At 44.6% G+C, this 24,408-nt stretch overlaps 1 protein-coding gene across 1 annotated transcript; it reads right to left on the bottom strand.

The window, feature by feature from the left end:
• Window positions 1-20,000: 20,000 nt before the first annotated feature.
• Window positions 20,001-20,612, bottom strand: LOC125542190 (probable E3 ubiquitin-protein ligase RHA1A). The gene has a single exon (XM_048705146.1). It carries the CDS (start codon window positions 20,610-20,612, stop codon window positions 20,001-20,003), a length of 612 nt encoding a protein of 203 aa, XP_048561103.1.
• Window positions 20,613-24,408: the final 3,796 nt, after the last annotated feature.

Below are 24,408 nucleotides of genomic sequence, written 5' to 3' on the forward strand. Positions count from 1 at the left end.
GTGTTCTGCATTCTTAAGACTCAAAGGTTGCTTGGCAGGCTCAGGATATATAGCTTCAGCAGAGGTATCCACATCTGGCAAGAAGATCTGATGGTTGCGGGCTGAGGGCTGATATGAGATTGCAGAGTGAAGCTTGATCAGTCTCATTACCCAAGGAGCATAGAACTTCAAACCAAGTAAATCTGAGCCTGATGCAGCAAGTTGGCGTATGAAGAAGTCCTGTGCGTTGAAGCATTTGCCATGAAGGATACAAAATATCAGAGTCTTCATTGCACCCTCGATCTTGGCATTTGGAGAGTGCCCTTTGATAGGCCAGAGAGTCCGCCGGATAATGTGATAGATGGTTCTGGGCAGGTACTCAAAGTCTTCAACGAAGAACTCTGTTGGATAAAGAGCATCGTGGGGCAATGGCTTCATCATGGGCAGCTGCAGATCTTCGAAGCTGATGTTTGGTGTGGCAAACCATTCGTCGATGAAGTTGTGGATGATGGCGACATCAAAGAGAGGCAAATTGTTGAAGATTTCAGCTTCTTCTTTGCTCTTGATGAGCTGCTCGAGAGCGTCATCTCCAAGATCTTCATCACTTGACAGATCAATGGCTTCACTGCGCAAAATGGCAGCAGCTGTGAGCTCTTTGCCGGTGTGTGGCTGAGGCATCTTGGCCTTCTGGGGCTTGGAGACGCGGGATACGTCTTCAGACTACACACTGTCTATAGGAGGTGCAGTTGCCAATGGCTTCGCCCTTGAGATTTTTGGTGAAGGGGCCGGCTTTGAAGCTTTTGGCTTCTTCGACTGCTTTGGCTTCGGTACAGTAGGAGCTTCATCAGACTCAGAGTCAGCTGGAGGGTCATTCACGGCAGTCCCTTGGACTAAGATGCGGGTGATGAGGCCCTCAAGGTTGGCATACGGACCGATGATATTGGGTTCTGCGTCGCGTGTGCCATCTGCCCTTGGTGCGGAGGGACCAGGGTTGAAGTCTAACCCAAATTTCTTCTTGTTCTACTTAGCTGAGTTTTGGGCAAACTGAAAGTTGCGCTTGAACAAATTGTCGTCACGACACCAGAGTAGTGACGACGGATGTGCATCATCAGGCTGTGGCACACGAACCATGCATGATAGAAGCTTTGGGCTATAGCTTCATCTCTGGACCTGGGTACAAGGTTCTTGTATAAGATGCCTCCCCACGGTCTTTTGATGGCACTTTTCTTAGCATACTCTTGGGTTGTGAAGCGGTATTTGAACCACTGTTCTGCCCAATAGCATCGAATCCATTGGATTCGGGTCTTGCGCTGCCCATAATTCTCTTCAGGATCTGTTTTATACATTTTTGCCAGTTCATCAGGTAGATCTTTGGATGTTCCTCCACGTCGCTGTCTGCCCCCCTTCCCTGCTGCTGTTTCTGAAGCCATAAATCTTAACTTGGAAGGCTTCAAGACGTTCAAAGGTTTCAAAGGCTTTCTTTTGCTGGACCAACAGGAACTGGCTTCAGGAGAATTTATGTGATGCTGTAGGAATTCTGCAAATGAATGCAGACTATGAGAACCAAAGGATTCTCCCACGGACATGTACCTGTGACAGCATTAAGGTGCGAGGGAAGGGGAAGAGGTCATATGCATTCTCAGAAGATTTTGAAGATAAATCAGTTGAGAAGACATTGACCTCATCGTGCGAAGACATTCACTCATAGATAAGAAGTTGGTTCCAGATTTGTACGAATCCACAGATCAGTACAAGTGAGGAATCTAACTACTTTTTGAAGCACAAGTGAATATTCTAGGCATGTTATGAGATGCAGTTTGAGAGAGATCTAGTTTGTGTGAGCAGAAACTGCTTGTGGTAGAAAGTGACAGATCAATAAGATCAACGGTGCTGTAAAAAGGCAGTTTTATTTACCACACTGAGAACTGCTAGACGGAGTGGGAGATGAGGCCGAGCAGTTCACTCATCCGTGCCCTAACTTGGCGATGGAGGAGACCTACGGTGACGGCGGAGAGGACGATGTCCGCGGTCGGCGTGAAGACGGCGTTGGAGAGGTTGCGGCAGCGAAGCGCTTCGTCGTCGGCGTCGTCGAGAGCTAGCGGTGGAGCTAGGGTTCGTGCGAGGGTGGAAGAAGAGATAGTTACCGCTGTGAGTGTGTATTTATAGGCACAGGGGCGGCACTGTGCTGTTACACAGGTGCCCCTGGCGATTCGCATCTGAGGAACGCGTGGCCAGTTTGCGGAAGTTTGGGGTTTGTTCCACGTCCCACGCACGCCTGGATTGTCGGGTGGTCGTTCCTGCTTCTCCGGATTTTATGTGGAGGAATGAGCATTGAAAACGGACTTTATGGTTGTCTCTATATCTTCTGCTGACAAGGACGCAGTGAAGACATTCGACAGTTTCAATAGAATGCATATGACTTGGAGAGATAGAGTTTGAGATAGAAAGCATAGAGAGGTTTGGGGTCCGATCACATTCACTTAGTTCAAAAGATTCAACACGAAGACATAGCTATAAGTGAATGTTGTAGAGGACAGAACACTAGCATATATATATATATATATATATATAGTCAACACAGTGAAGATAATCATGAAAATATGTTCGATGCCAAACCAAATGTGAAGACATTGCAAGGTAACGCCATGAGAGAAACACTTCAAAATAGAACGTTTGGTGGTGGCGTTACCCACCGTATAGGAAGTATTAGACCCAGACACGGCGCACAATTATCATGGCGCTCCGAAGTCAAATTCCACATTAATGTATTCACACTTAGAATGTATGTCTTCATTGATTGAAGATATACTTCACTTCGTGTGTTGCACATCTAAGTCATCAATATGCATAAGGATTAGGATGTGTGCCTGATCATAGGACATTTGAGGATTCCAGGATATTTAGCTCACACCGTAACTTGCAAAACCTCTTCTCATCCAAGGGCTTGGTGAAGATATATGTCAATTGCTCTTCAGTGTTGACGTGTATGATATCAATGTCTTCCTTCACAACATGATCTCTGAGAAAGTGATGACGAATTTCAATGTGCTTTGTCTTCGAGTGTTGAACTGGGTTGTTGGCAATCTTGATGGCGCTTTCGTTGTCGCAGTAAAGTGGCACTTGCTTCAGATGAATACCATAGTCCTTGATTGTTTGCTTCATCCACAGAAGCTGAGCGCAGCAAGATCCAGCAGCAATGTATTCAGATTCAGTAGTGGAGAGAGATACACAGTTCTACTTCTTTGAAGACCAACATACAAGTGATCGTCCCAGAAAGTGACATGTGCCTGATGTAGACTTGCGATCAACTTTGTCACCAGCATAATCAGCATCCAAGAATCCAACCAAATCAAACTCTGAGCCCTTTGGATACCATAATCCTAGAGTTGGGGTGTGAGCCAAATATCGAAGAATTTGCTTCACAGCTAAGTGATGCGACTCCTTTGGTGCCGCTTGAAATCGAGCACACATGCAAACACTAAGCATAATATCTGGCCTAGATGCACATAAATAAAGTAAAGAACCAATCATGGAGCGGTATACCTTTTGATCGAACTCTTTACCATTGTCGTCAGGACCCAGATGATGTTTGGCTGGCATTGATGTTGTGAAGCCTTTGCAGTCTTGCATACCGAACTTCTTCAGGCAATCTTTGAGATACTTCTCTTGAGATATGAAGATGCCATTGCATTGTTGTCGTATTTGAAGACCAAGGAATAACTTCAGCTCCCCCATCATGGACATCTGATATTGCTCTTGCATCATATAACCAAACTCTTCACTGTACTTCTGATTGGTGCAGCCGAAGATAATGTCATCCACATATATTTGGCACACAAACAGTTCACCATCATATGTCTTCGTGAAAAGAGTGGGATCTAGGGAACCAGGTATGAAGCCTTTGCTCTTCAGGAAGTATTTGAGTGTGTCATACCAGGCCCTAGGGGCTTGTTTGAGGCCATACAGCGCCTTGTTGAGCTTGTATACCATGACAGGATGTTTTGGATTTTCAAAGCCAGGCGGTTGTGCAACATACACTTCTTCTTCAATCTTGCCATTGAGAAAGGCACTCTTCACATCCATTTGATATAGAAGAATGTTATGATGATTTGCATAGGCCAACAGTATGCGTATGGCTTCAAGCCTAGCCACAGGAGCAAATGTTTCATCGAAGTCAATGCCCTCCACTTGAGTATATCCTTGAGCAACTAGACGAGCTTTGTTTCTGACAACTTGACCATGCTCATCTTGCTTGTTGCGGTATATCCATTTGGTGCCTATTATGTTGTGCTTTCGTGGATCAGGACGCTTAACCAGTTTCCATACATTATTCAGCTCAAACTGTTGAAGCTCTTCTTGCATAGCTTGAATCCATTCAGGTTCCATGAAGACTTCTTCAACTTTCTTGGGTTCTGATATTGAGACGAATGCGAAGTTCCCACAGAAATTTGCTAGCTGAGTTGCCCTTGAACGAGTGAGTGGACCAGGTGCATTGATGCTATCAATTATTCTTTCAATCTGCACTTCATTGGCAACACGAGGATGTACAGGGCGAAGACTTTGCTCTTGCTGATCTGTGTTGTCGTTGGGAGGAATGTCTTAAGGCTGAGCATTGTCTTCATGTTGATCAGGTGCTGAGATGATAAGTTCTTCTTCACGATGAGCTTCAGAAGGTATAATCTCTCCAGTTCCCATTAGCTTGATTGATTCACTAGCTGGAATTTCATCTAGCACATTTGGCAGTTGCTCTCTTTGTGAACCATTTGTCTCATCGAACCGCACATCCACTGTTTCAACCACTTTGTAATGAAAGAGATTGAAGACTCTGTAGGAGTGAGAATCCTTTCCATATCCAAGCATAAAGCCCTCATGTGCTTTTGGTGCAAACTTTGAGGTGTGGTGTGGGTCCTTGATCCAGCACCTTGCGCCAAATACTCTGAAGTAACTGACATTTGGCTTCTTGCCAGTTAAGAGTTCATAAGATGTCTTGTTCAGAAGCTTGTGAAGATAAACACGATTGATTGTATGGCATGCAGTGTCAATGGCTTCAGTCCAGAACTTTCTTGGAGTCTTGTATTCATCTAGCATCGTTCTGGCCATCTCAATGAGTGTTCTGTTCTTGCGTTCGACGACGCCATTCTGCTGTGGCGTGTACGGAGCTGAGAATTCATGTGTGATGCCCAAGGTATCAAGATATGTATCAAGGCCAGTGTTCTTGAATTCAGTGCCATTATCACTTCTGATGTGCTTTATCTTGGCACCGTAATTGTTCATAGATCGATTGGCGAAGCGTCTGAAGACATCCTGCACTTCAGTCATGTAAAGGATTATGTGCACCCAAGTATATCTAGAGTAATCATCAACAATGACAAAGCCATAGAGGGGAGCAGTAGTAGTAAAAGTTGGGTAGTGAGTGGGACCAAATAGATCCATGTGAAGCAGTTCGAAGGTTCGAGTAGTGGTCATGATTGTCTTCGAGGGATGTTTTGCCCTCGTCATCTTCCCTGCTTCACAGGCACCGCATAAGTGATCTTTTTTGAACTTGACGCCCTCGATGCCTATGACATGTTTCTTCTTCGCAAGGGTGTGAAGGTTCCTCATGCCAGCATGCCCAAGCCTCCGATGCCAAAGCTAGCATTCTGAAGCTTTTGCAAGAAGACATACTGCAAGTTGAGGCCCTGCTGAGAAATCTACCACATACAAATCATCTTTCCGATATCCTTCAAACACTAGAGACTTGTCAGATTCCATTAGTACAAGACAACGATATTTTCCAAATATTACGACCATGTTCAAATCGCAAAGCATTGAGACAGACATTAAGTTGAAACCAAGGAATTCAACAAGCATGACTTTATCCATGTGTTGATCCTTTGAGATTGCAACTCTACCTAGACCCAATACCTTACTTTTACCAGTGTCAGCAAATGTGATGTGGCTCTTGTCGGATGGACGTAAAGTTGAGTCCATAAGAAGGCTTCTTCTGCCAGTCATGTGATTTGTACACCCACTGTCAATAATCCATTCTGAAGACTTTGAAGTCGCTGGTATCGTACCCTACAGTGCAGTTAGGGGGATAGGATTCACGAAGAGTGTTGTGAAGCATAAACATTTGACGAACCAGTGGCTCCACGAAGGTTGAGTCCATAAGAAGGCTTCTTTTGCCAGTCATGTGATTTGTACACCCACTGTCAATAATCCATTCTGAAGACTTTGAAGACGCTAGTGTCGTACCCTTGGCACCGTGTGCCATGAAGCAGTAGGTAGGAGTGGAGTAGTCCTTGTCATTTGCATCGGTGTCGGTGATGAAATCATTGTCTTCAGTGTTGAAGATGGACTTGGCGACGTATGCTGTAGCCAGACTTGCAATGCCAGAATCAGACTCCTCCTCAGACTCCACCTCTGCCTCCTCAGAAGCGGACTCCTCCTCTGAATCCATTTCCTTGCCAACAAACGCACGTGCCTTGCCAGATGAGCTCTTATTGTGTGATGAAGACTTTGAGGAAGACTTGGAAGAAGACTTTGTGTATTTCTTCTTCTTCTTGTCGCCTGAGTCATATTCCTTGCTCTTCTTCTTCTTTCTGTTCTCATTGTCCCACTGTGGACACTCAGAGATGAAGTGTCCAGTTTTCTTGCACTTGTGGCATGTTTTCTTCTTGTAGTCATGAGCAGAAGCTTCATCATTCCTTGAGCTTGATCGTGAAGAGTTTCTGAAGCCTTTCTTCTTGGTGAATTTTTGGAACTTCTTCACTAGCATTGCAAGTTCCCTTCCAATGTCTTCAGGATCATCAGAACTGCTGTCAGATTCTTCTTCAGATGAGGAAACAGCTTTTGCCTTCAAGGCACGAGTTCGCCCATAGTTTGGACCGTAGATATCTCTTTTCTCAGAAAGCTGAAACTCATGTGTGTTGAGCCTCTCAAGTATGTCAGATGGATCGAGTGTCTTGAAATCAGGACGTTCTTGAATCATCAGGGCTAGGATGTCAAACGAACTATCAAGTGATCTCAGCAGCGTCTTGATGACTTCATGTTTGGTGATCTCAGTAGCGCCGAGGGCTTGAAGCTCATTTGTGATGTCAGTGAGTCGATCAAATGTGTGCTGGACATTCTCATTGTCATTTCGCTTGAAGCGGTTGAAGAGGTTGTGAAGGACACTGATTCTCTGATCTCTCTGGGTTGAGATGCCTTCATTGACCTTGGAGAGCCAGTCCCAGACCAGCTTGGATGTCTTCAAAGCACTCACACGGCCATATTGTCCTTTGGTCAGATGACCACAGATGATGTTCTTGGCAGTAGAGTCCAGTTGAACGAATTTCTTGACATCAGCAGCAGTGACACCTTCTCCAGCCTTGGGAATGCCGTTCTCGACGACATACCATAGGTCGATGGCAATGGCTTCAAGATGCATACGCATCTTATTCTTCCAATAGGGATATTCAGTTCCATCGAAGATGGGGCACGCAGCGGAGACTTCGATTATCCCTGCAGTCGACATAGCTAAAACTCCAGGTGGTTAAACCGAATCACACAGAACAAGGGAGCACCTTGCTCTGATACCAATTGAAAGTGCGTTATATCGACTAGAGGGGGGTGAATAGGCGATTTTTATGAAAGTCTTCAAAACATGGAAGTTATGAAGACAAACAGTAGAGATATGCCTATCACTATGCAGCGGAAGTTAGATTACACTAGGCAAGCCATGGTCAAGTATTCAATAGAGTGAAAGCACAATGACAAGTAGCTGCAGTGTAATAAGGATCAAGTAGGAAGAAGTTATGAAGCCAAACAAATCATACAGTTACGTTGTGAAGACAAAGGATATAGCAAGCATGCAATGGCTTCACAATGAGTAACAATAAGAAAAAGGAAGTGAAGATGAAACCAGTGACTCGTTGAAGACAATGATGTGTTGGACCAGTTCCAGTTGTTGTGACAACTGTACGTCTGGTTGGAGCTGTTAGGTATTTAAACCTTAGGACACATAGTCCCGGACACCCAGTCCTGAACACGCAGCTCAGGACACCAAGTCCTCACTGTATTCTCCTTGAGCTAAGGTCACATAGTCCTCGCCCAATCACTCTGGTAAGTCTTCAGGGTAGACTCCCAAACCTTCACAGACTTCGTTCACTGGCAATCCACAATGTCTCTTGGATGCTCTGAACGCGAGCCTAACCGTCTGGAGGATGCACAGTCCTCAAGTGTAATAAGTCTTCAGATCACACAGACAAGAAGACTTAAGTGATGCCCAATTTACTCTAGCTCTGGGTGGTTAGGGCTTTCTCCTCGCTAGGAATTTTCTCTCAAATGCTTCAAGGTGGGTTGCTCTCAAACGACAAAAGCCGTGCACTGAAATCGAAGCAGCCAACCATTAATGGTTGTAGGGGGTGGGCTATTTAGAGCCACTTGGCAACCCGACCTGATTTGTCTGAAATGACCCTGGGTCACTAAGGAACTGACACATGTCCCAACGGTCAGATTTCAAACTCACATGGCAACTTTACTTGGGCTACAAGCAAAGCTGACTTGTCCGGCTCTGGACAAGATTCGCTCTCATTGTCTTCACTCGAAGACATATGTTTTTTGGTTTAGGCATCACTTCAGTCATTCTAACTGGTTCTCCTGGACCCCACTTTATAGTACGGTGGTTCCTATGACTCAATAGAAAAGAAAAAGAACTATGAAAGATCTAAGTCTTCGATCTCCATAGGCTTCATAACGTGTCTTCTTTTGTCATAGTCTTCAATGTGAATATCTTCATATACCACCTTTGACTTCAATGTCTTCATACATTTTTAGGGGTCATCTCTGGTAGTAAAACCGAATCAATGAGGGACTTCTACCTGTGTTATCCTGCAATTCTCACAAACACATTAGTCCCTCAACTAGGTTTGTCATCAATACTCCAAAACCAACTAGGGGTGGCACTAGATGCACTTACAGTTGCCAACCCATGTGAACTGAAGTTGCCATCCCCTATTAACTGAAGTTGCCATCCCCTATGAACTAAAGTTGCCAACCCCTACGTACTAAAGTTAACATGTACAAAAGTTCGGTACGAAATGCTCAAAATCCAAACGTTCGGGAGTTGTCGGATTCATGTAGAATTTTTGCACATGTGGATTCGAAAAAGTTGCCACTATTTTGCATGAAAATGTATATTGTTTGAAAAAAATACAAACTTCAGGAAATGGTAAAAATTGAAAGAAGGTTGTTCAAACAGAATATATGTGGAAAGGTAACAAACAAAGGAGGGCTGGACCAGGGGGTTGGGATAGTAGAAAATGCGTTACGGTTTAACGAGCAAAAAGAGTGACAACAGTTGACATCAAAAAGTTTGTATGTTGGAAACTACAAATATGTTAGGGTCTTGACACGCACCATAAAGTCGCTACAGAAGACACACACGTAAAGGTACGGAAAAAAGCGTAAAAGTCGGGGTGATTTAGGTAGAAGTACCTTACAGTCATCCGAACAAACAAAATGTAAGTACTAAAAATAAAAGCGGAAAAGCTTGGTTCATGACGTATTCAGCGGTATCTCTTCATAGCATTTTTGACAGCGCCCTCGACCCAATCCTTTGCGCCATCCCACTTGTTGAAGTCAACGTTTGTCACCTAGTTCCACAGGTGGATTTTCCTCAACTCTTATACTATTTCCTTGTTGAATGTTGGTAACTTCCTTCCTTCCCATTTAGCAAGGTACTCGAGTAGGTAGATGCCACAGTCACGACTGATTTGAACAATAAGGAACAAAATGTTAAAGAAAAAGGCGTTATCTTTTTCATCATTCTGAAAAATAAAAAAACTGATGTATAGTGTAGTTTTCATGTAATTGTGATTGGAAAAATGCATGGGGGTGGTGACTTGAGTAGGAGGTGTGGGAAGATGTGTGGTAGACAACATGAAGTTCCCATAGGAAAACCAGATGAATTGCCTTGTGGTAGACAGTAAAGTTGCCATTGTATATCATGAGTAAGTTGCCATGGCAAAAGTGAATGGCAGACAAAAGCTAAGACATTTTCTGTAGAAGGTACACCAATGTGGAATTGAAGAGAACATAGAATTAAAAATAGTGTACACAAGCATGGTAGAAGTGGTGAAAAAACAGGTGTGTGTGTGTGTGTGTGCGCGCACGTGTGTTTGAGTACAACAAGAAGTTGCCATGTTGTAACCAGTAAAGTTGCCGTTGTAGAACTTTATGAAGTTGCCATGGCAAAAATGAATGAGAGAGAAAAAGATAAAATAGCAGCTTCCAAGGTAGTAGGAAAAAAAGCTAGAAGATACCCAAAGTTTCTGAAATTTAATGTGTACACCATCAGAATAGACATATCGGTTACAGTCTAGTGGACTGAGGAGCCTGAATGACAATTGGCAAGAAGGGGATAAAAAATTGGTGTGAAAAAGAAAGAAAGAAAGAAACGCTTACGTTGTCCCCTTCTTCGCCGTCTTGACGTACTCAATAGGAAAATCATTGATCTGCACCTTAGAACCCTCGTAGTGACGCAACCAGGTCTGCTTCAAGTTTTCAATGAACAACTCTGCATGCGAGCGAAGAGTCTCGTCATCTCCCCAATGGAGATAGTCAAGGACATCAAATCGTTGTATCCTCAGGTTGATGCACACGGTGTAGTAATGCCCACATTTGTCCACCGGGTCATCGGGAGTGAGTTCCTGGTACATGGTAAACATCACCTGCATATTTTCAGAAAAGAAAAGAAAAAGTAAATAGGGTATGAGTAAGTTGAAACAAGTTGTTGAAAAAATATGAAGACATGGTAAATGCAAGTGAACATTGCATAATTTTTTAAAAAAAAGTATTGAACAGTGCATACGATATACCAGAGTACTAGTAAAAATGTGAAAAATGGGGGCAGGGTCGTACAAATTTCTTCAATGTGAGCTTCGAGTCACCATGCTGAGCAAAAGCTTTGCGGACTTCACGGTGAGAGAAATCTCCCTCCCAGATTCTCCTGGTAATGGTTGGGGACATGATAATATTGTCGCAGTGGATGTCAACTTTTTCTTTTATGAAATCAATACCAGCAACAACAACATTCCGGGACAGTCTACCATTGGGCATGAGTGACTTAACAAGATCACCTAGGTCAACGTATGCCGAAGAGCTTTGGATAATTTTTGTTCTGTCCAAATAGGAGCTGGAATGAATAAGAAATCAAGAAAGTAATGAATCGGACATGAACATTAAAGTAGACAACTATTTTTCTTTGTAATTGAGTCATCGTATGGTTGGCAGTAAGAAATGCCGCATAGAGCCAGAAGAAAAAGAACATGCCATGTTATTGTTAGAGAAATTGTCATGGCGTAGTTTGGGAGGAATAGAATGTTGGTGAAAAAATTGTTCAACTTGCCATCGAAAGGATTGAAGATTCGCCCGTGTGTGGGGCAAGTTTAGTTTGCCCGAACGGGTTTAGATGGTAAGTTTAGTTTGCGTGAGATGAAGGAAACATGGCAATTTTCCGACAAAGAAACAAAGAACGAGAAAGTTGCCATCCCCTATGAACCAAAATTGCCATCCCGTATGAACCAAAGTTGCCATCCCCTATGAACTTTCAGGAGTTATTGGATTCCAAAATGAAATGTGCAATGATAAGAATTTGGAAGAAAGACAAATTTGTGAAAAGTAATTACTCTTTGATGGCATCCATGTTTTTTCCACTGCTCCGCGCATTGCCAAAACGCCTTATGATGTCATAAAATGCTTGTTGCTGCTTTGTAGCCTTTATTGGAGGATCAACATCGTCAGCATTAGGGGCCTGCATGACCCTAGCCTGCCGCATGGAACCTAGGGTGGCACTATTGTGCATGTCCTCAAAGGGAGGGCTTTGTGCTACACCAGAGCTAGAGGTAACTTCTGCCTGATTTTTTCTACTTATCAACATCCTCATCCATGTTGAAGTCTGTTTCGTGCAAGGGTGACGATATGTCATTAGTGGATCCTTCAAAAAAAGAAAAGGGAAAAGAAGCATAAGATATATGGAGTTAAAAATGAGCAAATGAACAAATTACTTGCCAAGTATGTAAAACAGAAATTGATGTATGCATTTGCTGGTATACAAAAAGTTTTGTAAAAATGAAATGAGGAAGTTGCCATGCTTGCAGAATAAAAAAATGGCACATATGGGGTGGTAAGAAAGATGTCAACATCTCTTTTAAAAAATGGAAAAAACAAAATGTTGAAAATGCATAATACTTTATGCGGGTACGAAACAATGAGAAACCTAAAAATCTTACTTTCAACAATGGGCTCAGCAAATTTCACAGCTTTCTTGCCACCGACATTGGGTTGTGCCATCATTGGGACGGGTGCTGCCGGGAAAGCATAAGAGACAAGAACAGTGTCGACTGCCTCATTGCGTTGGCTTAGGTCAAGTCCAAGACTGCAGGGTGGTGGCGTGAAAGCTAGAGGATGCCTTGCAGTGGGAACATTCTGCTTATCGATGACATCAACTGATGCTGCCAACGGAGACAAATCAACGAACATTTCAGTGTCATCTGCTCCAGCTGCTTTAGGTCTCCCGGGACGGCGGGGCGTGGTGTTAGCAATGTCGATAACAACCTTACTGCCCGATCCTTTCCCAGGATGCTCAATTGTTGGTGTGTAAGGGACACCCATGTCCAATGGGACACGCGTGTGCTTCAAACTTGGTGTATGTTTGACTTTGGCCACTCGAGAAGCACTCAGTTGCTGAAAATGTGCATCAGCATTACCTTTCGTTTGAACGGTCTCAGCGGGGTTGTTGTGTACAACAGGTGGGAACAACGTTGTAGCAGATACAAACGTAGGACCATCGTCTTTCACGTGCTGCTCATGCACAATTCCTCCAGCTGAAATTTTCCGGGGACTCTTCCTTCAACCGACAACTGTTTGCACAAATTTCCGTGGGGAAACATTTGGTGCTATTTTCAGCACAACATTTGTGACGACGGGTGCATCATGAGGGCCCGCCTGATCTGGTTGATGCGTGACAACAGGCACGGTGTTTTGCGTAACAACTGCTCGAATAACAGGTGTGCCAGCTTCAGTAGAAGGGTGAGCTCGGTCAGACCTTTTGGCAGATAGGTTTGCCCCTAACGGATTGGAGTGAGGAACCGGTTGAACCGCTGGTGCATCAACGTGTGAAGATTTATTTGCTCGTCATCAGACCCTTTTGCAAATGCACCTCCATTGGTGCACAAAACAGAAGTGGAAGAGGGCACAAAGGTAGCCGGTGCAGCCGAGATAGTAGGAGCATCACCCATGTTAGATGCCTTATCAGTCGCAGCATTCTCAAACACGGGGAGCTGCGTGCGTGCTCGATACGGAGGGGCAAAAACCTTGGATTTAGCCGAAGTAGTAGCCTTCTTTGCTTGACACTTTTTCCTGCATGTGTACAAAAGTTGTGAGTGAAAATAAAAAAGGAATGTAGTCATGCAAAAGGAAACTGCCATTGATGGCGTAAGCAGGTGGTTGTCAAGCGTGTTTGGCGTTGAAAAAGTGGCAGAAAAAATAGTCCGTCATGCGTGTGTGAGGAGGTTGACACGTAGGTGGCACTGTTCTTGCCGTGGGTGTGTGAAGGTGTTGGCATGTAGGGTGGCACTGTTCATCATACATGTGAAAGGTGTTGCCATGTAGGGTGACACATGTCTTGGAACGCATGTTTGACAGCAATGCCATACATTGTATGATGATGATGTTGCCGTGTGGGCGGCAGTGTTCTTGCCATGTGTCTATGCTGATATTGCCGTACCATGCCATACATCAGTGACACTTCCCTAGTCACCCATGTATGCAAATCATGGCTTGCATATGCGATGAGGTGGAGTGCCTATGAAATTTGAATTTGCCATGTGTGCACAATGATGTTGCCATGTATGTGCAATGATATTTGCCATGTATGTGTGAACTGAACTTGCCACACATCTGTATGGTGTTAATGACGTGCATGGGTGATGTACTTGCGAATGAATGTGCAAACGAACTTGCCATTATTGTGGGAATGGTGAAGGAATGCATATGGCAGATGTTGATGCCATAGTATGCAGATTAGTTTGCCATGTGCAACTAAGAAAGCAATGACGCACTAAGAAAGCAAGAATATCGTTGATTTGTGGAAAAGTTGACATGACATGAATGCATGGGGTGGCAGAGTTGTTGCCACCCATGGTTGAGAAACTTTCCATGCATGTACGATGGTGTGGAACGTCCTACATAAATTGAAGTTGCCATGAAGGTGGCATTGTTCTTGCCATGGGTGTATGTTAATGTTGCCATGCCAGTATCGTAGGAGTGGTGGAAAAATGCATATGCCAGATGTTATTGCCATTGTGTGTAGATGAGTTAGCCATGTGCGACTAAGAAAGCAAGGACACACTGATGGAAATCAATTTTTTTTAAAAGAAATGAAAAGTTGCCGTGAAATTAACAAAAAAGGACTAAAGTTGTCATGCCAAGGCAACGGAAATTGGCAAAGAAGTATGTACCTTCTGTCCATGAGAACAACTGGATCTCCTGTGTTGGAAGAAGCAAGCCAGGGTGACGACCGAGTAGTTGTTTGACCTCTTTCACGGTCTGAAACACCTGCCGTGGAGGTTCCCTTGTCGAGGCGCGTAGGTGAGTGGGTAGGTTGGTCAAGTTTTGCATCCTTGGCCGCTCTGCCACCACCAATCGCCTCACTAATAAGAAAAGAGGAATACCAAGAAAGAAACATGATTAGAAGTGAAAAAGGAAAAAAACATTAGTAAAAATAAATTGACAAAAAAAGTTATGCGGAATGACCAAAAAAGATAAAGAAACCAACCTCCTCCGAGCAGCAACTGGGTCAAACTTGGGGCGATTCCTAGAAACATCACAAGCGTTATCCTCGAAAGCCCTAGCCCTCTTTGGCGCTCCAACAAAAGCCTTGCTTGTATCAGGTGCACCGGTCGAAGAAGGTGCTGAGACCTTTCCAGCACGTGCGACATCATCAACTCTCCGTGACTGTGGAACAGGGTCAGACTGGACATTATCCGTGCGGACATCACGGGTGCCACCATCGTTCACACAAACAGAATCGTCTTGATCGGAGTCGACTGCATCATTCATAAATACCTCCTGGCTGTCGGGCAACTCCTGGGAGTCATTGTAGTTGTACCTGTCTCACGACCCAATTGGTCGGGATGTGCCACCAGGAACAAAATTGCGGAACTGGTTGGCAACTTCAACACCATCGCCAGTCATCATAGCCGCCTAACCCTGCACCAGGTTGCCAAGGAGGTTGGACATGCCAGACACAAAATTTGCGACCAACGCTTCAACATTAGTTCTTGCCTGCATGCAATGAACAAAAAAAAGAAGATTAAAAAAACCGTGTACTCCATAGAAATTGAGCACGATAGATGGGTTTTCCAAAAAAAGCGATCAAATGAATAAAGAACCGTGGTGTCAAGTATAATGTGAGGGGAAGGAAACAAAAGAGATGACGGTACCTGTGACGAGCATGCGTCACTAGTATGAACGTCCATCCATTTTGAGAAATTATGTGGACCTCCAAAGAAACTGAAGTCGACAAAATGTTTTGCCATTAGCTGCAAGTTTTAAACAAGAGAAAAAAAAGGAAAAATGAAGGGTCAGTGTTGAATACAAAAAATGTGAGCAGTAAAAAAAGGAAAAGTGGTTTGCGTGGGTGTGGCCACAAACCATGCAACGTAAATGGCCAGCAAACATGTGGAAAATCTAAAAGGATTGACGAGTTTGAATGTGAAGTTGCCATGAACATTAACATGTAGTTGCCGTTAGTTTAGACGAAGTGGATATGAAAGGTGTGTGTGAAGTTGCCATATGTGTAGCAGCGTAAAATGTACAGTTTGAACTGTAAAATAATGAGGAAGTTTGCATGTTTTGTCGACACGCAGTTAGCATCTGCGGGTGAGAATGAAAGTGGATAAGCATTTGGAAAATCACATAGGAGTGACAAGTGTAACTAATGAAATGCATAACTAGGCGGGAAAGAAGTTGCCATATTTATTCATATAAAAATGGCACTTATGTACAAGGACGTGTGCCATGCCAAACAATAGATGAGCAGAAGTGGGAAATTACACCAAACAAAAGATGACAGCAAACATTGCCCGGTGTGGACTACAAAATCAGTAGTGTGTGAAAGAAAATCTAGCCTGCAGTTTGCCGAACGATCCATCAGAGTTTGCATCTGCAGCAAGAACAGCCTTTATGGCAGCGTCGGTCCAAGCAGAAGCAGCGAACTTGTGTGGTGCAGGTAGGCCACCAACGGCGGTCAGTTCCACAGTGCTTAGGTCGAGGTTATCAAGATACGTAAACTGAAAACAAAAAACATAGAAGGTGGTGAGCACATAAAAATTATTACTTGGAAAAATCGAATGCAGAAAACAAAAAAGGATTATGGTATTGGAGACGAAATTCCTAAAAATGATGAAAACTTGCCATCAGGTGAAGACGGCACCCTTTGTTGTATATCCCTTTAGAAAGCGCGGTATGGAGGAAACCAGCCTTGCACCAGTTCATGTTGGCAACATTGCTTATGTTGGCCTGCATTTTGAAAACCGACAAGAGAATGGAGTCATGAAAACTTTAAACAAGAATTGTGCACATAAAACAAAACAGACAGGAGAAAAGTAGTCATGGTAGAAAGATGGAAAAAAGTTGAGCAACACATATACTTACAAGTACTGGAAAGCATCTGCTACTAAGGTGCGTGGATGTCGTCGGCGCAAAAACAGTTGAAATGAGGTACATTAGCAGTAACCTCTTGAACTCTTCACCACTGCTGTCCATCTCAGCAAGCATAGTGGCTGCAACGGAGGTGAGCGGCATTGAAGTCATACCCGAAAACATTTCAGGGAAAAGACGGTCCTGGATTTCACGGTCCACCTTGTATGGAACATCCACTCCACCATTTGGGACACCTAGAGTGTAGTAAACAGCGTCCTCGTCCAGTGGGATCCTTCCACGGCGAGGGATGACAAATTCTTTGGACGCAGGATTGTATGTCCTCCCAAGCCAGTCGCATACGCTGTTATTCAAGTTGGTGCAAAGTGGGTTCGTGAGCGTGCACATACCCATGGTGTCAGCAGTTGCCTTCTAATCATCATTGAACTCATTGTAGAGCTCCGTTAGGTGCTCATGTGATGCCCTATTACGTGGGATTTTCTGCCAGCAGAAAAGTGGGGCATTAGCATCGTAAAAAGAGGATAAAGTTGCCATCACTCAAGTTGCTAAAAAAATTACAGTGCAAACGTGATGTTTACAAAGGTATGGAATGGGTTCGTAAAAGTTGTTGAGCTTGGGGAAACAATTGACAATAGTTGATTTCATGAAAACATTATGGGGAACTTGCCACCTACAAACAGCTAAACTGGTCAAACCCCTAGCTCGTGCGAGGAAAACATCGGCTGTTCTGACATATCTGTCGGTAGACCCAGAAGGAAAAAAGTGTTGCTAATAAGTTGCCATCTAACAATAACTAAATTGACCATGTGGTAGAGTTCTAACAATAACTAGAATCACATTGCGTTAAAAAGTTGCCTCCTGAGACCAACAAAACTAACCATGGAAGAAGCATAATGAACAGTTTATTGCAAAAAATAGCTTCCATCCCATAATGGGAAAAGTTGCCACCTCCAGCCAAAGTAAGTAAGCATCACACATTGTGAGGAAAAAAAGGAAATACAACACCGCGCTTACGAACAACGATACAGTTGGCAACAGGAACTTGCCATCTGACAAAAATACTGAAAATTGCCATGTCACGCACGTGTACGAAGACTACACATCAGGCAACAAAAATACCTTCTTCGGAGCATGTTTACCAGCATCCACATCGTCCCTTTTATCAGGCATGAAATCGTCGGCATCATCATCATGCGCGTTGCGGGCCATTTTCTCTGGAAGTAAACAATAACAAACGAAACATATCAGCAAACAAAAGACGGTATTGATAATGAGAGTAGGAAAACATGACAATTTTCTGACAAAAAAACGAAGAAGCACGGAGTTGCCATCCTCTATGAAGTAAAGTTGCCATCCCCTATGAACTAAAGTTGCCATGTGAAAAGGTTCGGGATGAATACCACCACTGTAAGAAATGGAGCTATGTTGCAGATTTCCAAGTAAATGGCAGTCTACTCCACTAAGATCATGATGGCATAGAACTACATGAGTGCACGATGGAGGTGACCTTCAGTAAAAAATGATACAAATAGCGAGAATTAAGCCATCAAGATGGCAGTAGTTATGAGATCTTACACGCGCCATAGTAGAAATTGACACAAAAACAACATGAATCTGAATGAATAGTTGGGCGCACACAAACCTACGTGAGCACAAAATCGCACAATGAAAAACAGATCGCCATGTACAACCCCATGGAGATGTCTCATATGGGACGCGCGGTGAACCTATAACCTCGACGGCGCACCAAAATGCAGCCGTGGGCAACCTTGTAACACTCCGGGACAAAGCGGAGTGGCTGCGTCGTGATGACAAGGGGGGAGAGATGGAGAGATGCCCAGATCTGTGAAAACGAACCTCAGGCCGCAGAAGAACAGTCGACGCCGCCGGTGACGACGATGTTGCAGATGCAGAAAGCCGCCGACCAACAGCACCTCGCATAGACGATCTCGAGGGATATCCGTGACCGTTGCCCGTTCATGCACAACTTGGATACCCCATCGTTGAGAAGCCGCTCGACGCCGGATCGATTGCGGGAGGACACAAACGCCGGCGGCGGCGGCGGATTCGAGCTCCTCCGGTGCGTCACCACGGCGGATGGCGCTAGATTGCGGGAATAACCGCGGAGGAGGGCGCTAGATTGGGGGAGTGTAACGGATATGCGAGGCGGAGACGACGGGATAGAGTAAGTGCGGGTGGTTGCGCGACGGCAAGAGAGCTAATGCAGTTGATACTGGGATAGGAGGAGCAGTTGACGATGGTGGTGGCGTTCGTGGCGAGCGTCGGTTAGCCCGACCGGGCGGCGCTGTCCGACGTGGCAGAAACGTTGTGTCAAGATTCGCACTGGCGATCTGACAGCGATGAGCACGTTCGGACCGAACGACGAAAACACCGGTCGTTCGGAGGTTATCGATTCCGTTATTTTTCTCCTTTTCGAGACAAGTTTCCAAAAATTGATGGCAAAATACAAATGAAGGTTAGGAAGGTATTGTTCGTCGAATTCTATCCGACGTTTATATTTATATATTTCCGAATTATAATTACCAATGCAGTTTTTTTTAAAACAAGGCAAAAGACTTGCCATTTCATTGATTAAGAAGAGTGAAAATTGTCCGGTTAATTGACGGAAACCCAAGCTAAAACCGACACAATCCAGCCCACAAAATGGGCACCATTGCCCAACCTGGCCACCGACATGAAACACAGAGCTGCAAAACGGCTGCACAAGCTATGACGGCACATGCCAACAGATGGTCACACGCACAAACAATGCAGTTTTGCCTTTTGTGTAGTACTATTAGCAATAGCTTTTACATCTAGAGTTTGAACAAGTGATTCGAATTATATATGGGCTACTAGAAGAGCACAGAGAAAATTAACCCGGACAGGAAGCATTTCAATCTAGAAAGTTATGATGGATTCGTGCTGCCACTCGTCCACCAAATTTCATGTAGAAAAAAAAAACAGAAGTACCAAGTGAGAGAATAATGCGCTTAGCTCAACAAGACCGATACCACCCAAAAAAATGCCCAACAAAGATCGAGACCAACAATAAGCTATAGAACTAGTAGGTCCCATAAAAAGAAGAACGGTGTGGCAAGGCGCGGATCCGCTTTTAACACCTTTGCATACATACATACATCCATGAAACAAACAGATTTCAAGTTTTCCCCATGTTACATTCCCGTTTGGGTTTGGATTGTTGCAATATCCAAAAGACAATGTATACTTACATGCTTCTGACTGGAGAAGCCTCACTGGCATTCAGTAGTAGTAGTATATTTGTATCTTTGAGTTCTCTTCTTTGCGCTCAGTTCTCTCTCATCACCAGCGTACGGTCATACCATTTGGGCCGGCAACGGCGCTAAGAGGTTGCACCGGCAGACCGGGCACGTCGAGTGCTCGTGCAGCCACGAGTCGACGCACTGCTGGTGGAACACGTGCAGGCACACCGGCAGCCGCTTCACGGCGTCCCCCTTCTCCACCTCCCCGAGGCAGACCGCGCACTCCGACCCGCCGCCGCCCTCCGGCTGCTCGTACGCCGGGATATCATACGCCGTCACCGTCCGCGCGCCGCCATCCACAGGTGGCTCCCTGGCCAGCACGGGCATGTGACTCGGTGTCTGGTCCAGAAACTGCGGCAGAGCGCGGCGGGGGCGCGCGCACCGGCACGGCTGGCAAAGAAGCCGGCCCGCGCCACGGAGTGCCCCGTGGGCGAAGGCCAGGCACAGACGCACCGCCGGCTGCTGGAAGATGAAGATGCACATGACCGTGCACACACCAGCGACGAGGGTGACCCAGAAGATGAAAAAGAAGGAGAACCTGACGATGGAGCCTTTGCTGTGAGGGCTCCGCGCCAAGTTGATGAAAGCGATGATAAACATGGCCGTGCTGCCGATGCAGACGATGTAGGTCATGGCCAGCCCGGACGCGAGGATGAAGCAATCCATGGCCATGGCTTCTCGGGTCTTGATTTGACCATACAACTGGCCAGCTAACTAAGCCACACTCAGGGATTTCGAAGTCGCCTCGTCAAGTCTTTATCATGCAAGAATTCCAATGCGTACAGACTACAGACGAAGCAAGCAACGAGCCAAGCCAACCATAGGAGGAACCGAGGACGAGACAGCTAACCGAGCGGTTGTTGTATAGTATAGTATAGTACGGTTAAATGTGCATACTTTAAGAGGCGTGCTACAATGTCGGCCGGCGGATGAGCTAAAATCATCCACCGCATCGATGGCTATTGGATTTCCAGGCTAATAGCCGTCCGTTCTACCATGCACGCCCGGACTCCTCCTCCTTAATTCCTGCAACAAGCATACCGTTGCAGAAACGATTCCCCCGGCCCCAGTCCCACCAAGCTGCGGACAGCGCGGCACCACCCCAACCCGCCGCTAAACACATGCCGTCGGCGCGCGGGGCAACTGATCCTTTTAGGGCGCCTCTTTGTAACACCATGACACACCATACCACTTTGCTATTTACGTATGTGTTTTTTTAATGTGAGTGTGTCGGTATTGGCCGTGTGCATCTTTATTATGCAAAGACTAGGTGTATGATAATTGTGTTTGTATCTTTCTTGATATTTCATTTTGAATCAGTAAAATCACGCTTTATTGAAAAAGATGAATTAAATGGGCCAACTTGACTTAGCCCAGTACTATGAATTAAAGAGCAGTGCGTCCAACTGCGGGCCGAGATCCAAAAGGAGCCAACCCTCGTCCCTGCACATTTGAAATAAATTGGCCAACTTGACTTAGCCCAGAACTATGGTCAAAGGCTCATCATCAGATAAATTGGCGTCAAAATGCAAGAAAAGGGGGAATTCATCAAAAACAGAGCATACCCTAAAAAAAATAGAAACAAAGCAAGGCACTATCAAGTTCACATCCTAGCATCAATAAACAAACATGGAATTAAAGCAGTTCTCCGGTGTCAGTCTCGGGTGTAATCCATGATAGAATATATAGCAAGCCAAAAGGAATTGAGTTGATATCTGAAACAGGCAAAATGATTAGCTAGGAAACAAGCCCCAGCAGAAAAAGGGGCTTCCATGATCTGAGGTGTATATATAGCACGAAGCATGCAACCAATCAAAATTGGGAACTGAGTATCAGAGAGCAACAACATGGATACAAAATTGCTAGAAACAGCCCTGGCATTTCAAACCTCTTGTTCGCCGATGATAGCTTGATTTTTTTCAAGGCCACGGTGGAAGAAGCTGCAACAATGAAAAGGGTTTTATCCACTTTTTAGAGATGTACGGGTCAGTTGCTGGGTGAGAGTAAATGTTCTTTGTTGTTTAGTGAACAGTGTTCCGAGGAAGTTAGAGATAGTATAAAATAGACCCTGGGTGTGGTGTCATCATCATTTGAGAGTAAGTATTTGGGTCTACCAACTCCAGAAGGTAGAATGAAGGATGAGAATTTCCAGCCAATTATGGATAGATTCAGGAAAAGATGCAGTGATTGGTCAGAGAAATTCATGGCATATGCTGCAAAAGAAGTTCATGTCAAATCAGTTGTCCAGGCACTCCCATGCTTCATCATGGGTGTCTTCCTATTATCCAAAGGTTTTTGTGAAAAGTACGAGAAGATGGTCAAAAACTTCTGGTCGGGTGACGAGGAGGTAGGGATGGCAATGGGTAGGGTATGAGCGGGTACGACCTTTTTCTGCCCAAACCCATACCCAAATCTTTTTTCTATACCCATCCATTTCAATATCCATGGGCACAAATTGGTACCCATGCCCATACCCATCGGGTATATTATACCCAATGGATATCCAATGGGTATAGTATCTAACATTGGCATGATAAAGGTAAGCCAAGAAAAGGGCCTAAAACTAAATTTAGGTACTCGGCCATCACAATCCGGTTTGCACTTACATCAAAATTTTACAATGTGGATTGACACACAAATGTCTTAATCTTCATTACAAACTAACTTAAAAAAACAAGTTTGCAAACTTGCAATGCCAATCACCGTAGGTATTATAGGGTTTAATTAATTTATTAATTTTTCTGGGTATCCATTGGGATACCCAGGGGGTATAATTTCATACCCATACCCTACCCATGCATTTTGCGGGTATGGATACCCATTACCCATGGGTATGAAGTAGTAAAAAGTCTTATCCATGCCCACTGTTTTCGGGTAGGGTATCCGCGGGTACCCATACCCATGGGCAAAACTGCCATCCCTACGAGGAGGGTCACCGAAAGGTCCACTGGATGTCATGGGAGCATATGATTTGACCTAAGCGTGCGGGCGTATTGGCTTCAGAGATATGCATCTTTTTAACTTAGCACTCCTAGCAAAGCAGGGTTGGAGGCTTTTCCAGACAGTATTTGTGCAAGAGTGCTTAAGTCGAAGTATTACCCCCACAGGAATCTGCTAGACACGGTTTTTTCATCGGATGCATCACCCGTGTGGAGGGGCATTGAGGCGGGTCTAGAGTTACTGAAGAAATGTATTATCTAGAGAGTGGGGGATGGAAGAAAGATTCAATTAAGTGGGATCAATGGATTCCTCGCAAGGAGGGTTTGAAAACGTTTTCTTTCAAGAGGCGTTCGCGTCTCCGGTGGGTAATTAAACCAATGGAACGTGGAACTCATAAATCAAATTTTCCAAGAGTTTGATGCTCATGAAATCTGCAAGATCCCCATAGCAAATTCGGAAGGGGAGGATTGTATTGCCTGGCACCCCGAAAAGAATGGAATATTCATAGTAAGAAGCACCTACAAATTGGCTTATGCTGGTCAAGAGCAGGTTAGTCAGATTCTATCTAGCTCTACGAGGGAGGCAAACGATCAGAGTAGTTGGGATTTCGTGTGGAAGGCTGGGGTCCCTCCGAAAGTTAGAATCTTTGGGTGAAGGATTGCAACTAATACTCTCGCAACAAAGCAGAACAAATTTAGACGTAACCTTGCTCTCGACCCTGGGTGTAACATCTGCAAAAATGGAGTGGAAAATGAATTTCATGCAGTAGTTGAATGCACCAGAAGCAGGGCTCTAAGGCATGAGATGAGACAGCTCCCCTCCGAGCTAGCTTTTAGGTATACTGGCACTGACTGGCTTCAGCATCTGCTTGGCAATTGCTCCGAGGACATGCAGGCGAAGATCCTTCTTTTACTCTGGAGATGCTGGCACCTGCGAGATGATTGCGCACATGGCAAAGGAAATGAGCTGATCCGTCATTCTGTCAATTTCCTAGTCTAGTACGAGGAGGAACTGAATAAGGCAATTGCTTGAGGGTTTCACCTCATACAGAGTGTGCTTTGCTGGAAGGAAGTGCAATGGGTTGGCTCATGAGCTGGCGATTGAGACGAAGATGCAAGGAAATTTTCGGATTATTGCCGGAGTCCCTGATAGGCTGAGAGAATTGATGCAGTCTGAATACTGCCCCGTTACTTGAGTCTGTAAATCTTGTTTCTCAAAAAAAACATGGGTACAACAGCACCACCAGCTCCAACAATGGAAAATTGACCATCTGAAGCTTCATTTATAAAGTTTTTAGCTGCTCTTTCAACATCAGAATACATAGATCAAGCATCATCATGCACATTGTGCTCTGGTGGCACCCCATCCATTCCATTTCCGTCACCAGCGCAGTAGTGGACTCCCTCCGTTTTTATTTAATCCGCATATTAGCTTTGTCTAAAGTCAAACATACAAAATTTAACCAAGTTTGTATAGAGAAAAATATTAACATTAGATTCATCATTGAATATATTTTTACCTC

The sequence above is a fragment of the Triticum urartu genome, chromosome 3, assembly GCF_003073215.2.
Source record: "Triticum urartu cultivar G1812 chromosome 3, Tu2.1, whole genome shotgun sequence".
In the NCBI taxonomy this organism is placed as follows: domain Eukaryota; kingdom Viridiplantae; phylum Streptophyta; class Magnoliopsida; order Poales; family Poaceae; genus Triticum; species Triticum urartu.